We start from the raw sequence: 15044 nt of genomic DNA, 5'->3' as shown, positions 1-15044 counted from the left end.
ACTCAAGGACAAGGGAAGGCATTTCACACTAGGGGGTGGGGGCATGGCACAGAAAAGGCCTTCTCTTGCGCTGCCACCTCACAAGTTTCACAGAGTGGCGAGCAGCACCTTGCCTGCAGAATGGAACACCTGGGCAGGTCTACACATGAGGAAGTGCTCCTTCAGATATCTGAGGCCCACAAGGTTTGGGGGCTTGCGTGTCAACAGAAGCATCTTGAATTAATGTACAATTTTGTTTGTATAACGCAGCAATGCCTTAATGCTCCCCCTTTCATTTTTAACAAGTTTACCATTACAGGTCCCATCAGATATGAAGTCCTATTGTAGCACCCTGCTTGTGGTTAACGCTTAGCTGGAATGAAATATTCAACGCAGCAATAGAGAAATTAAAATAGTAATTTATTTGTCAGACAAATAAATAAGAGGCTCAGTGGTACGTGGTTACCAAGCTCTGGCCTGGCCTCCTGCCATTCTGGCCAGCACTTATATTCCCTTAATCCAGCCCCCTTTGCTCCTCCTGTGGCTGCCTCTGTCCAATCAGCCTGGTTGAAATTCCTATTGGCTGTTTGCTAGAGCCAATCACAAAAGATACACCCACAAAAGATACACCCACTTCCTTGCCCTTATAAGGGAGACAAAGAGCTATATATAAATGACAAATAAGTAATAATATATCTTACATGGAATCTTAATTACCAGCTCACCTCTTGCCCTTCTTGCCCTATTGCCTTCTAAAACAAATGTTTAATCTTACATTTTTTATGTTCAACAGATGTCAAGGATCTTGAGTTTCACATCAACATTGAAAGATTTCCTTCATTTAATGTTTCTAAACAAATGCCTGACAACCATATATCAAGACTGCCCGGATGGCGTCTTCTGTCTGGCAGGGGGGGGCTGGTGGCTGACTTAATTTCAGGATAAATACAACTCTTACAACCATATGAAATAAGAATCTAGCATTCCTTAAATCCTTTGCATAATTACATTTAAGCCAATATATTTAAGCTAATATATTTCATACATTTATCATAGGTAGCCTCTTAAAAGAATAAAGCTTCTCAAAGTGAAAAGGAAGGAACTCAATAAAACACAGCTTTTAAAAGAAGCCTCTTCAGTTTGCACCTCCCCCTTTCCCCCTCCTCTCCAGCCTCAAAATAAAATAGGAAGAAGCTGCTTCTTCTGCCAAGCCAGTTGCCTTTCCAACATTTAACACATTTTAACCTTTTTTTTAACTCTCTTAGTTTAAGAAACAGCTTTAGAAAAAGACTTCCCCCAAAAATGCTCTCTTTCTTTCTAGCTAAATGTTTCTCCCCATCGCTCCTGGCCTTTCAACCTTAGAAAGAAGATCTGGCTCATTTTACTGGGAGGCACATTAGTATTATCTTTCCCCATTCCTAATGGTGTTTTCTCAGCCTTGGGGCAGCATATGTAATTCTCCCTTTTTATGACTTTGAGAATTGTTTTTCTACTATAAATCAATGGGGCCCTTCTTGTCTTAGGAGGAAAAACATCTTGCCAAGGTTCTTTTAGGCAGCTGGTCTTTTGCCTGGCATGAAACATTTGAAAATCCTTTTTTTAAGCTCATTTTTAAATACAAGCCTTGATTGAAATATATAGAAGCTTTGATAAAAATGCAGGCTTATGATTAGATGCCTCACTATTATTATTATGATCATCCCCATTTTACAGATGTACAGCTGTGGCATGATATAGCCATGTGCCCAGCGTTGCACAAGGATTTGGCAGCTGAGGTACGAAACCGCATCCATATTGTGCAAGTACCCAGAAAGTTTGCTCAGTATTTTTCCTCCCAGTGGAAGAGGAGTAGGCCAGCATGGCATTAAGGGGATTTAAAATGGAACAAGGCATGGCAAGATCGGGTTTCAGATATGCTTGAAAAATGTCCATCATATTTAGCCACATTTAATTAAGAGAATCTGCAGAAAGCTGGGGTTAGGTCTGTAAATATCCCAGTCCCAAACATGCATTCCTATCATTCGGCAGTCGTCTTCCTCCTCTTTCCACTTTGGGAAGCTGTTTATGTTGAAAGGGAAGGTTGGCTCCTTCCCAGCCCATCATGTGTATCCACTTGGTTCTCCTTGCAGTGAGCTCACAAGGCTGAATTTGGCACATCTCTTTAATCCTTCTGGTGGAGGCTGATGTCACCAATAAGGGCTTCTTTTTCTGATTTCACTGCAGCACCCGACCATAAGGGACGTGGAGCGCAGAGGAAGAGGAGGCCACGTATTGCCAAATACCTGGAAGGAAAGCAAACTAGCTAGCAAGAGAGATGCCGGAAACAGAGCTTCATAACACAAATCATAGGCGTTGCAAATGTTCCCCTTTATGCAGGTTTCCAAGGAAGAAAAACGACCCTCTTCAAGGATCACACTTCAGGATAAGAAGGCTGGAGTGAGCTTTGTTTTCCTTCTCTGAAACTGCTGCTCTTGTGTGCTGCTGTTGTCGTATTTTGCTTGCTCATGGTATCGATTGGCATTCCCAGGACAGGGAAGGAAACTGGTCAGTGCACAAAATGGTATCGGCTCAGGAAGGGGTCAAAGATCTGTTAGGAACAGACCCTCTTCAGTATTTCTGACTTGGAGAAAGCAGAAAGAGTACTTCCAAAAAACCCACTTTGACCCTGAGATGCTGCAAAGGGGCACATGGACAGTGGAATTCTGTGACTCCTTAGATCCACATCCTTCTGCAAGCATTTGCTCCTCTACAAACAGACCCTGGAATCCACAGCTGACAATGATGTGGAAAGGAGGCTCCAGCAGCATAATTTTTGCAGGGTTGACTATATTTAGCTCTGCCGCCTGCAAAGTGCTGCCTGCACACTTTGGCCCCAAAAGCGATATCCCGTACAAACCCCTTGTGGTAAAAAGCAGCTCTTGTTTTCAGACATTTTCACAGAGCACAGAACTCTGCTGGGAGCAAACCACAGCGGCCGATGCAGCTTACTGCAAGACACCCTTCTCACTCCCTCTGGTTTCACATGCCAAGTTGCTGGGATAAATGTTTTAAAAACACCCACCCATCCACCCCTAAGTGAGGGAAACTGCAGAGTACTTGTGCCTTTCCTATGGAGGAAGTTCTTCAACAAGGAGCACCGTCCCATAGCTGTCAACTTACAGATCTGAAAATAAGGGACCAGCAGCCTTGAAAATAAGGGACCAGCAGCCAAAATAAGGGACCTGCAGCCTCACCTGTTCCAGGCCCTCCAGTCTTCCTGTCCTCCTGCAGTCTGGTCAAACTCATGCTGGTAGCTTCGAGAACACTGTCCAACCAACTTTGTAACCAGAGGTTCAACTGACTAGAATCTGAATCACATGCACCACAAGGCCTATGCAGCCTCAACTTAAGATGGCTCCCCAGCCTGGCTTTGCACTGCAAAGTTTGCAGCAGCACGTGCAACAAAATGGCATCCAGCATTAAAAAACCTCCTCAGCTTGCATTAACTAGCCACACACAAGGCATGCAAGCTCCACCCCCCAGTCGTTCTCAGACTTCTTATTGGGTGAGCAACACAGCCAAGCAACACAGTTGGAACCTCCCTCCTCCCTAGCCGGCAGGGAGGGAGGGAGAGGAGCTGCTTCCTTTGAAATTTAAGGGACATCATTTAAGGGACATTTAAGGGACATCCATCAATAAGGGACAGCAGTGGGACATAGTGCTGGAATAAGGGACTGTCCCTTCAAATAAGGGACACTTGACAGCTATGCACCGTCCTCCCCCACCCTCTGTGATTTCCAATACAGTGGACGCTTGGGTTGCAAACATGATCTGTGCGGGATGCACGTTCACAACCCGCAGCGGCACATCTGTGCATGCGCGGGTTGTGCTTCTGTGCATGCACAAAGCGCGATTTAGCACTTCTGCTCATGCGCAACCGCCATAACCCGTTCCGGTACTTCTGGGTTTCGGCAGTCCGTAACCCAAAAAAACGCAACCTGAAGGGTCTGTAACCTGAGGTATGACTGTAATTGTTAACACCCTCATTGATTTCTTAGGTTCAAAGTAGAATTCTAGAGTCACAGAATTAGAAAGGAACTCAAAGATCGCCTAGCTCCAGGGTGGAGTGACCTTTTCTCAGCCAGGGGCCACATTTCCTTCTGCGCAACCTTCCAAGGGCCAGGTGACAGTGGCGGGTGGAGCCAGAGGGCGGATGTATGGATTTTACCTCTGTACAGCTTCCTCAACCTCGGCCCTCCAGATGTTTTTGGCCTACAACTCCCATGATCCCTAGCTAGCAGGACCAGTGGTCAGGGATGATGGGAACTGTAGTCTCAAAGCATCTGGAGGGCCAAGTTTGAGGAAGCCTGTTCTACACAAACTCAAACGCCCGCTCTGTCCTCCATCTAGACAAGGAAGAGGCATTGTCAGAATTCAAAGACACATTCCAGCGAAAGCCCCCAGGTTGTGAATCAGGACCAGTTAGTGGCCTGGGGAAAAGTGCCAAGGTTCCCTACCCCTGATGTGGCCCATCTCTGTGTTCACTCCTGAATAAGGCCAGTGGTCCATCTAGTCCAGCACCCCATGGCAAAAGGAAATCCTTCTTAACGCTTACTTGAAATCTCCTTTCTTGTAATTCTAACTTGATTGGTTGTAGCCTGACCCTCTGGAGCAACAGGAAACAAATTTGCTCTGTCATCTATGTGTGAACCCTACAAATATTTGACTATGGTTATCATATTGCCTCTTCATCGTGTTTTCTCCAAGCTGTCAAACACATCCAATTCCTTTGACCTTTACTTGAGATCCTACAAGGAAAGTTACTTTAACAATGCAGGCACTGCTTTAAATCAGAGAAAATGAAACTCCTCCTCTGATTTGTGTTTGAATTTTGTCCATCTACATCATGCATCTAAAAGTTGATCACCTAAACTACCCCCATATGCTAATGATGATAAAAATAATAACATTGGAAATAAACACCAGGAAAGCAAAGGATTTATTTTGAGCAAGGAAACTGCTAGCCTTTATGGTTTTAAGGAATTTTGACCCCAACAACTGTACCAAACTAATTCAATTACTGATGGCTCACACAACTCCTAAATGTAATGTGTTTTATATATATATATATATATATATGTGTGTGTGTGTGTGTGTGTTTGGGTGTGTGTGTGTAAACGCTTTTTTAAAGGGATCAAAGGGATCTGTGGCGGTGAGTATCTTTTTCCTTCTGTGAATTCCATGCCACCTACCGGGGAAAAAAAATCTTAAAACTTGCAAGTTTCCACGGCAGACAGAGTGCTCTGCAGCCTTGAATGTTACCTTTCCCTGGAAGCCTCAGTAACCACGCATAGCACAGATTAAATCAAGGCGAGTACAAAGCTCCGGGCTGTATCGTTTCCTGGGGGCGGGGTGGGGGGGAAGAGAGAGAGGAGAAAGGAACATTACTCCGAAAACGCACATAAATTCGCTTTCTAAAGATCCATAATACAGATCACTCAGGGGCTCTGCTCACGTTAAGACGACTCTGCCCCCTTTTAAACAAATATACACCTTTGAACAATATCACCGAACTTTAATGGGCGTGTGCGCGCTTGTAGTTTATATTAACTCTGGGTTTGAGTTTTCCTTCTTCCACTGTTTTTTTCCCCAGGACACTGACCTACCCTTTAATTGTTTGGTGATAGGCATGTAAGGGGGAGGGGCGTTACTTGTTTATTGGAACAGCACAGTTTAAAAAAAAAAAATCAACCCTGGCGAACAGTTTCTAGTCCCCCCTAAGGATGTATCCAAACAGGCAGCCAATCAGCGCTTACACAGCTTTTTCAGCTCGTCTTTTTTAAAGGGACAGTAGCAAACGGGTTATATCATATTTAAAGCGAAAGGCACCGACATTTGCGGGGTGGGGGGAAGCTGGAAAAAGCTCTCCCTCCCAGTTTCTCAGGAGGTTCTAACTTTAGGCTTCAGGAGAGAAACGGACCACAAATGTGGGTCTTTAGCTGTTAACAGGGATGGGGAGATGGCGGGGAGTTATTGTTTGAAGGATACAAGGCGCCTTTTCCTGGATCATACATAGCCCCCAGGCATCTCTGAGGTTTTTCTTCGGGGGTACGGGTATCATTTAAAAACCCGTGTTTTAAAGATCTCCTAAACGGTGCCCCCTCTCCAAAACTTCCTCAAACCTCCACCCAATTCTCTGTGTCTCCCCCCGCCTTAAAAAAATTAATCTGGGGAGGTCTCGCTCCCTCCGTTTTGAGGCATTTTGAATAGGTCCTTATGCAAGGGCCATCCTGGTGTAAGATAACATTTTTTAAAAAGCGGTTTTAGTTTGGTTTCTGCAAAGGTGGGCAAGACACGACACCCCCTTCTCTGCAAGGAGAAACAAAAATAGCTTGGAGCGGACCAAAGGAGCTGGGCGGGATGGTGGGTGGAAGAGATGGGGAACCGGAGGAGTATGCAAAGGTGGTCCAACCACGCCGCTCCTGTTCCTTTTTACTAGGACTGGGAGTTAAGTCCCGTTGAGCTCCGTACGGCTTACTTGCTAATAAAGGTGTTTAGAAGCGGGGTACAAAAGGTGAATGAATGAATGGACCATGCCATCAGGAGGCCCCGTTTTTAAGATTCCACTGGCGAAGCCGAGATCCCACTGCAAACCACAGATTCGCGCTTCCTTGGGAGTAAGCCCCACTGAGCAAGGTGGGAGTTACTTCTGAGTAAGTAGCACGCCTTGAGATGGAGGGGGAGATGAGCCTCTCACTTTGCGCACTTCTGTGCTGCGATCCAGTCCCAACCGAGGAACACACACACACACACACACACACACACACACACACACACGTACTCGGGAGCTGAAGGGGCTTGAGGATCGCAGCTTCAGCCTGGGCAGCTCTAGCGGCCGCAATATGAAAGGTAATGGAGGCGGGAGGTCGGGAGGCAGAGGAAGGCGGAGAAACTGGGGCGGCCGAGAGCAAAGAGGATGGAGGGAGAAGCAAAGGGCAGGAGGAGGGCTAGGATAGGGATCGAGCGAGGCAGGTGCAGCCACGGGCGCAAAATGGGGCGCCGAGGGGGCTGCTGGCTGGTGCGGCGCGGGATCGTGCTGTAGCGGGTGCAAGCCGCACGCGGGGAGGCTGGGGCGAGGAGTAAGAGCAGGGCGGCGCATGTGGGAAAGGTGAATGGTGCGAGCGAGACAGCGGGAGGGCGTCTGGTGGGGAGGCTGGGATTAGGGGAGGGTACCTGGGTCGAGGAGGGAGCCGGGTAAGGAAGGCAGCTCAGCCCCTCGGCAGCGGCAGGAGGAGGAGGAGGAGGCGGAGCCGCGGAGGCCCTCCTCCCAGCCAAGGGGACCCTTTAGGAAGCAGCCGGCGCGCGGTTCTCTCCGCCTCGTCCTGCCCGGCAGCATCTTCCCCGGTGCCACCTTAAACTCGCCGTTCGGGGGCGGAGCAACCCTTCCCCCCGCAGGCCGCCGATTGGCCGGGGAATGTATCCATTGTGGAACGTTGACGCCCGCCGCGTTCCATCCCTAGTGTAGCCACGTTCGGTTGAGCCGGGGGCAGCCGCGGTGGCGGCAGCAGCAGCAACAGCAGCAGGAGCAGCTGAGGAAGGAGCCGGAGCCGCGGAGAGGGGCAGGGCGATGGGGTCGAGGCCGGGGCTGGGGCTTTGACAGCTGAAACCGGGGCGATCGGCGCGGCGCCAGCGGCGGAGCCTGGGCGAGCCACAGCTGAGAGAAGGCGCGAGGCTTGGGAGACCGAACGGCAGCGGAGAGATCCAGGCGGCGGCGGCGGCGGCGGCTTCGGTTTCGCCTCTTTCTTGCTGCGGACCATGTTCGCCAAAGGCAAAGGCTCGGCGGTGCCCTCGGATGGGCAGGCTCGGGAAAAGTAAGCGCCCAGGCACCGGAGGGGACTCCCGGGAGCAGCCGCGCATGGTTTCCTCCGACAGGCGTTCTCACCGTCCCTTCATTGTCTTCGGGGAGCTCGGGCATCTGGAGGGGACGGGCATGGAGGCTGCGATCCAGGGGTGGAAGCGGGGTGGTCGTGGCGGGGAAAGGATCTCTCCCTACCGCGGTCCCGCCGCTTCGTGGTGGAAGGGAGAGCGGAGGGTGGCGGATCGGAAAGCACGATGGAGGAACGCATGCACCGCGTCCTTTTGTCTGAAGTGTCTGTCCGTCTGTGCAAGTGGAAGGGGTGAAGGGCTTTGTCCAGGGGATGAGCGATGGGTAGGCTTCCCCTTGGCCCTCCCACTTCGCTTCTAGAGTTTGCAAGTTTGGGCAAATCGGGGGGTTGGGTAGAAGAGAATTTTGGGGTGGGGGACCCCTCTTAGACCCAGCTGGCCTTCCCCCAAATCTGTCCAGGCACTAGTGGAGAAGGACCTCAAACCCCCCTCCCCACACCTCGCTTTGGGTTCCTGGAAGCTTTAATGGATGGCTGGGGGATGCTGCTGGCTGCCTTGCAAATGGGGCATGTGCCTGCAGAAGTTGCATTTTGTTTCCTGCCCTGAGCTAGTATCAACTTATCTCTGAGGTGGGATGGGGGCTGCGCGGGGCGGGAAGGAGAGCGCTCCTTGCTCTCTGCTCTGGAGGCAGGAAGGAAGTGATATTTCTTCACTGCCCTGCTTTAAACCTGGGTTCATCCCCACTGAAGTGAGAGGCAGCTCAGCGTGGAAGTGGGACAATCCTATAAAGTCTTGTTGGGCACAGTGGCCGCTTGCTCCTTCTCTACCACTTTTTCTTTTCTTCCGTCCTTTTACAGGTTAGCTTTGTATGTGTATGAATACTTGCTGCATGTAGGAGCACAGAAATCAGCACAGACCTTTTTATCAGAGGTGAGTGGCTCTGTTTACTTTTGACCCTCTTCCCTCACCCCTTGTTTTAGATGGCCTTTGTTTTCAGAAGCAGGCACTGTAGCCTCCATTTTGAATTTTTTATCACCTTTTGCCATTTATTGCTAGTTGGGCCTCAGAGGCTGTTTGGGGAAAGGGGAGGTGAAGTGGGGGCTGGGGGCAGAGGAAGCATCTTTTTCTCCCAGTATCTAACCTCTTTGCACCCTTTGCTGTTTACAGATCCGATGGGAAAAAAACATCACACTAGGAGAACCTCCTGGGTTTTTACATTCGTGGTGGTGGTAAGTGGGCTGCTGCTTTCTCTTCCCCAAAATAGAAACTCCTATGCTTAACTGACTGTAAGTGGGAAAGAATGTCCCAGGCAAAAGTTTTGGAGTGTGTTCCTGCGTTGAGAAATAGACATAGTTGAACTGTGAGCTCCTCTCTTCATCCTAGTTGGGATTTAGGTCAGCAAGTGTTGGAGAAAAAGGTACTGAAGAAAGTCTTGATCAGTTGTAACTGTTTCCAAGTCATACAAAATAGATGTTGCTTGAGCTTTCCTTTATCATTAATCAAGGCATAAGGGGGGGGGTCTAGCTCTAGCCTTTACTTCCTTACATATGGTGATTCAGAGTGCAGTCATAGGACAGTTATGTGTTGCTGTTTGTAAGAAAATATATGGAGTACTTCTGCAAGTTACACCTATTGCTCTGTTTCTTCCCCCACCCTTGTTATGATGCTAAGGTGTAAATGTGTGACAGGATAGATCAGGCACTGAATTTTTTTATAAATGTATTTGCCTTCTCCTGAAACATTTCCTTGGGAAGAGCTTTATTAGTCTTGCAGATAGATTTCTAGTTTTACTTTAAAAGTTTCAAAGAAACACTGGCACTTTCCCCTATGTTCTGCACAGAGTTACTGATCAATGCTACTTGCTATGAGGTTGTCTCTCCCTTGTGAATTTATGTCAGATAGTCCAGTGGGCAGCTTCAACTTGACTGGAGCAGTTGTGCAATTGGTAGTTTGATGCTGGGTGATAGAAACATTTCTTATAACCCGGTTCCGAAGGGCAATTCTTGACAGTAAACCCCATTGATACCATTTGCATGTGATGAAGTTACTATGTGTCTGGGCAATTTGCTAGTAATGCAGAACAGGACGCTTTCAACATGACCGTATGTGAGACAGGCTTGACACCCAAAGATGGAGAGCTGAGGGACACATGTTGCTTAGGTAAGCGGTGCAGTTTTTGGATTAGGCTTGTGGGTTGGTTTGTAGTTTATCTGAGTAGAAGAGGTTGAGGTAGCGCATGGAGTTGAAGGCTGCTTGCTTCTGAACTTGTAGAGCAGGAGAGCTAAAAGGTTTTTTATTTCTCTTTCTAGTGTGTAGTTAGCAGAAGCATTTTTTTTTTTGTCAGAACATTCTCCGTCAGCTGGCCCAGGTTAATGCTGTTTGGATTGTTTCCCAGTCTGTTACAGTGCTTGGGGTTTGTGCATAGTGTCAGGCTATGCAGTCAGTACTGGTCAGAAAAAGTTGAGAAGAAAAATATGTTAGCACCTGGAGTCTTTGATACTTGAAAAACAACCACCGTGCAGGAGTGCTTTGGATATTTTCTGACACCCCACATTATTTACCTGAATGCCTGGGGAGACTGAAATTGTTCATTTTTTAAAAGGTTTTTATTAAAATATTTTTATGGACAACAACATAACATCTGTTTTCAGTTCATAGAGTCCTTTCTACATGTTAGTTACATTCGATGTGACACATTGTTGTCAATATGCATTGTGAGGTTATGGGGGAGAGGGGAGAGAAAGAAAAAGGGGTGTTTATTTTTTTATTCTATTCCACTCTTCCTCTAAAGAGCTCAAGGTAGTGTATGTGCTTGTCCCATTTCCCCCAGGTGTTTCTCACAAGGACCCAGTGAGGCAAGGTTAGGCTGAGAGCCAGTGAGTGGCCCAAGGTCACCCAGTGAGCTTTATGATGGTAGTGGAGATTTTAAACCTGGGTCTCCTCATGACACTCTGTCCACTACACTACACAGCACTAGATTAGTCAGCAATTGTATAAGTGACTGCAGCTAACATGGGGAGGACAGTGAGTTTTATTATCTAAGGGGCTTCCATTATGGCGGTGCTTATATATGTGCAACATCCAAGACAGAAGATGAAATCAATGTTGTATTGACAGTATGGCATTTAATGTCAAACTGAAACAGCTCTAATGGATTGCACTCTGGTTTGGAATATGGCTTCATATGTAGAGAGAGATGTGTTCGGGTTTAATGGACCAACACAACAGCCGGAATTGGACGCATTCGGTTCTAGCGAGAGGACGATTAAAAGTGCTGTTGAATGTGCAGTAAGTGTGTAAGAGGTCCAAAAGTAAAAGTTCAGCCTGAGCATAGAGGGGAAACAGCAGGATGGGCTAGCCCTGGCAAGATGAGCAAAAGCGAATGGTTGCGGAAAGAAATCTCTTGAAACAAAAGAGCGAGTCTAAATATAGGGAGCTTGAATGCCCCAAAGTTAGGAACACAGGTAGTTGTCTTATAGTGAGTCAGACCATTGGCCCATCTCTTCCAGTGTTCCAGAGTCACTAACTGTGATTCTCCAAGTTTTTGGAGGGGGGCATTCCCAGTCCTAATTAGAGGTGTCAGGAACTGAACCCAGAACATTCCTCGAGCAAAGCAGACGCTCTGCCGAGGAGCCACGGCCCTTCCCCAAGTTCAGCTTGTCTTTGGACACTTTCGTGGGAATCTACACATTAATAACATTTGCATCCCCAAATGCACATCTTGCCTGTCTCTAGTTGGATGTTGTTGGAGGTGGAAGTCTCAAGTGGAACAAAGGTGATAAACCTCTCGGCTAAAGAACTGTTGGCATGGCCAGACTTCATACCAAACACTGTATGGGGTGTTGTATATTGTGCAGGTTCATAGTCATTGTCTCCTCTCTTTCTCTCTCTTTCCTTTGCCCTACAGCGTATTTTGGGACCTTTACTGTGCAGCTCCGGAAAGGCGAGATACTTGCGAACACTCGAGTGAAGCAAAAGCCTTTCATGATTATGTGAGTAACTTAATTTTTAATCCTTTTGACTAGAAACTCATGGGAATACGGCACACCGGAGCAAATGGGGAGAAAAGGGTGTTGCCACTGCTGCCATTCTGACTTGGTTGAATAATATTTTATAAAGTCACAGCTATGTGAATCTAGTTCAGATACTTATCTTGAGTACTTTAAGGTGGTGCATATTGATCTAGTTACATCGCCATGCATCTTCCTAGTGGCACGCAGGATAAGCAGGGTGAAGGAGAGATGCAGTGGCGATATTTATCATGTTGAAATCTCATTTGCAAACTTTCTGACATAAGTGAGTGGCTGTATTTGAATGTGGAATGCTCTTTCTCCAGGAGAAGAATGTCTCTGAAAGCTCATCGGGGCCTGTTTGTATTTATGAATCTGTTGTAAGGTTGCTGTGCAGGGCAGTCATGTGCGTGTTTACCTGGAAGTAAGCCCCACTTACTCCCAGGTAAGTGGGCCTAGAACTGTAGCCTTTGAGAACCAATGGACTCGGTTCAAAATATCAATGCAAAGGTTTTCCCCTTAAGACTGCAATGCAGACTTCATGATTTCTTTAATTTTGAATTTTTGTATGGGCTGCGGGTACAAAATTGACTGTAAGAGGAAGGGTGAGGTACTGTATGCAGGGTTTGAATCGAGGTGGAGAATCTTGCATTTTTGTTTTCCGATGTGATATTGATTACCCCCAAATAAATAGCAGGTGTCTGCGATACGAGCATCTGGAGTTTGCTTTGTTACGGTGGAAGGGGGTGGGGGGTGGGAAATGTTGTGAGAGTAACTATAGAGCTACAAGCCCCACGGAGGATTACGTTAGGAGCTGTTTCTAGTGACCCTATCCTGTTAGAGGGGACATTGCCCCAAGCTAACTGTTCTGGATAAACTTTGACTTGTCAGCTTCTACCTGTGATGGCAGAGCATGGATTCCCAGGAGGATGTAGATTTTGATAGTTCATAAAAGGAAAGGCATCTTGTCTTGTCCTTTTTCTTTTGCAACTCACAGACTGAAGGATTTGTAAGGAGATGAGTTTCAGTGGGGAAAAAGCAAGCTGCCGAATGTTGTCCACGTTTCCATTGAGCTGAGCCTCAAAATAATATGCAGGGTGAGAAGCTGTGGTCTGTGGGGAAAGTGAGTCGGAAGTGAGCAGCCTGGTTAAAAAGTATTTACTTGGAAAGAGACCCCATTGGTTTTAATCAGCTTCTCACATGATTTGTAAGTTAAGATCATTAGGGGAGCTGCTCCCTCCATAGCCTTCTGCCTGTCAGTTAACAGCTATAGCGTTGCCTGAATTATATGGTTCCTTCTCAGACCAGCTCCCTGGGAAAAAGGGTTCACTAACACAGGGAAGAGGGGGATAACTCGTCCATTGCTTATCTCTCTGGATGTTGCTGGAGCAGGGTGAGACATGACAAAAGAAATATGGTTTCAGAGTTGTTCTGGTAACATATGAACTGGGTCCCTCGTTTCTGTTCTGAGGATCACAACCTCCAGGACAATAGCTCTTCTTGATGATATCTAAAGCAGCTTTTAGTAAAAGGTTTGAGAGCTTACTTGGAGGCAGATTTCCTAGGCTAGAAGAAAACTTCGAAAATGTGCATTGCTCTGTGTTTATCATGGACATTTTTCTTCTGCAGAATCAACTTTTGAAAGGAGAGTTTCCTATTAAATCCACAACCTACATTTTTAATTTTATCTCCTCCTGATACAGCCGTACCAGGAATATAGAACTATGTTTCCCAGAAAATTGGCAGATGGCCGGGCATTGATCTGGTTTTGTGTATTCGATTTGACCAAGTCCCCAAAGAGATCCTTTTGCCTAATGATGAACAATCTTTAGAAGATGTTTTTCTGACTTGTTGATGGAAAGCACTTGCTTTTGCGTGAAGAAGAGTAGGCTGTGACAGCATGAATTAGCAGGAAACTGTCTGTCTTGAAAGAAAAAAGCAAGGGAGAGGGCCACAAAAAACTTTAGCCCTAGTCTCTGGCTTGTTTCATTGCAGCTCTGTGCCCTGATTTGTAGCCTTCCCATAGAAAAGCAGTTGTACTTAAAGGGGAAGAAAATAATCTGACATTTTTATTTATTTATTGGCCTGGTTTGTTTTCGACAAATGTTCTCTCCCCAAACAGTTTGCACCAATAAAAATTAAAAATAATGAGGAACAGGCTCTTACAAACTAAAGAGACAGGATACATAAGGGAAGGAGAGTGGAGAAGAAAAAAGATAGATGAGGAAGATCAGCTGGACCATTCCAGAGGATAGTTGTGAGCTGTGAGCAGGTGGATGCATCTACCTAGTTGTGGCCAGGCTGATCTTCCCTTGATGCTCTCACTCTTAGCCCTCTGGCTGGTAGCAGAAGCCAGATGGTTTCTCCTCAAATACTCTGGGATAGCTCAGTTGGTAGAGCATGAAACTCTTAATCTCAGGGTTGTGGGTTCAAGCCCCGCATTTGGCAAAAGACTCCTGCACTGCAGGGGTTGGACTGGATGACCCTCGTGGTCCCTTCCAAGTCTATGATTCTATGAACAGTCCTAGGCAGCAGAGCATTTCTGGCAGAAGAGGGCTGGGAAGCAAACTCCCTGCGCCTGCTTCTTCTCAGACCAATGGTTGAAGCCTGGCCCTAGTGTTCTTCTGGGGAGGGCGGAAGAGGGTGCAAACTCTCTGCTTTCTTGTACAATCCGTGGGCAACTAGACTGCAATTTAGGGACATAGTTGGAGAGTAGAAACTCAGTCCCAACAACTCAGATCCCAGTGGAAGTAATTTCCTCCTCCTTCAATCAAAGTTAAGCCCTCTTAAGAGTAGTGAGAAATAAATGCCATTCACCTGAGTGGAAAGAAGTACTCTTCTGCCATAAGGAATATGGCTCAGTTGGGGGCAAAAACCCGACTTTGCCCCTAACCCTGGGTCTGTTTTGCTTCCATTGTAACAGTGTGCCCAGAAGCAGAAGTTTAATTTGCTTTTGTAGCAGAAACTTAAGAGGCCACGTTGTGCTATGGGGAGGAGCCCCATATCCTTGCAGTTTGGTGGATGGGAAAGGAGTTTGCCCCTACTTGCTCCTCATTGGTAGCTCTCAAATAGGACTGTCACCGTGAAAACTGAGGCAGAGCACACAGCATCCCAGTTAGAGGTGGCCTCGCCAAATTGCTTAGTGTGTGGCAACTTCGCCACAAGACACTGTTTAGATTTAGAACTGCAAGT

The 15044-nt window shown here is 47.0% G+C and overlaps 1 protein-coding gene and 1 long non-coding RNA gene across 6 annotated transcripts in view; one reads left to right on the top strand and one right to left on the bottom strand.

Moving 5' to 3' along the window:
* Positions 1-5154: 5154 nt before the first annotated feature.
* Positions 5155-7332, bottom strand: LOC309344519. The gene is made up of 2 exons (XR_014157753.1): positions 7192-7332; positions 5155-5359 (listed from the first exon to the last, which is right to left on the bottom strand). It is a non-coding gene; the product is annotated as an uncharacterized lncRNA (long non-coding RNA).
* A 287-nt stretch (positions 7333-7619) lies between these two features.
* Positions 7620-15044, top strand: part of SSBP3 (single stranded DNA binding protein 3) — a 168248-nt gene continuing 160823 nt past the window's right edge. For 3 of the 5 annotated variants that reach the window (XM_081866916.1, XM_081866914.1, XM_081866912.1), the window contains exons 1-4: positions 7625-7829; positions 8700-8772; positions 9010-9071; positions 11750-11834. In XM_081866916.1, the coding sequence (XP_081723042.1) occupies positions 7774-7829; positions 8700-8772; positions 9010-9071; positions 11750-11834 (276 nt within the window). In that variant the 5' untranslated portion in view covers positions 7625-7773. Of the gene's footprint in view, positions 7830-8699; positions 8773-9009; positions 9072-11749; positions 11835-15044 lie in introns of all 5 variants that reach the window. The other 2 variants (XM_081866913.1, XM_081866915.1) reach the window with 2 other exon arrangements.

This window comes from Podarcis erhardii, assembly GCF_964252035.2.
Source record: "Podarcis erhardii genome assembly, chromosome: 6".
Lineage (NCBI taxonomy): Eukaryota > Metazoa > Chordata > Lepidosauria > Squamata > Lacertidae > Podarcis > Podarcis erhardii.
The sequence above is the reverse complement of the archived record's forward strand: the minus strand, read 5'-3'. Positions and strand labels throughout refer to the sequence as shown.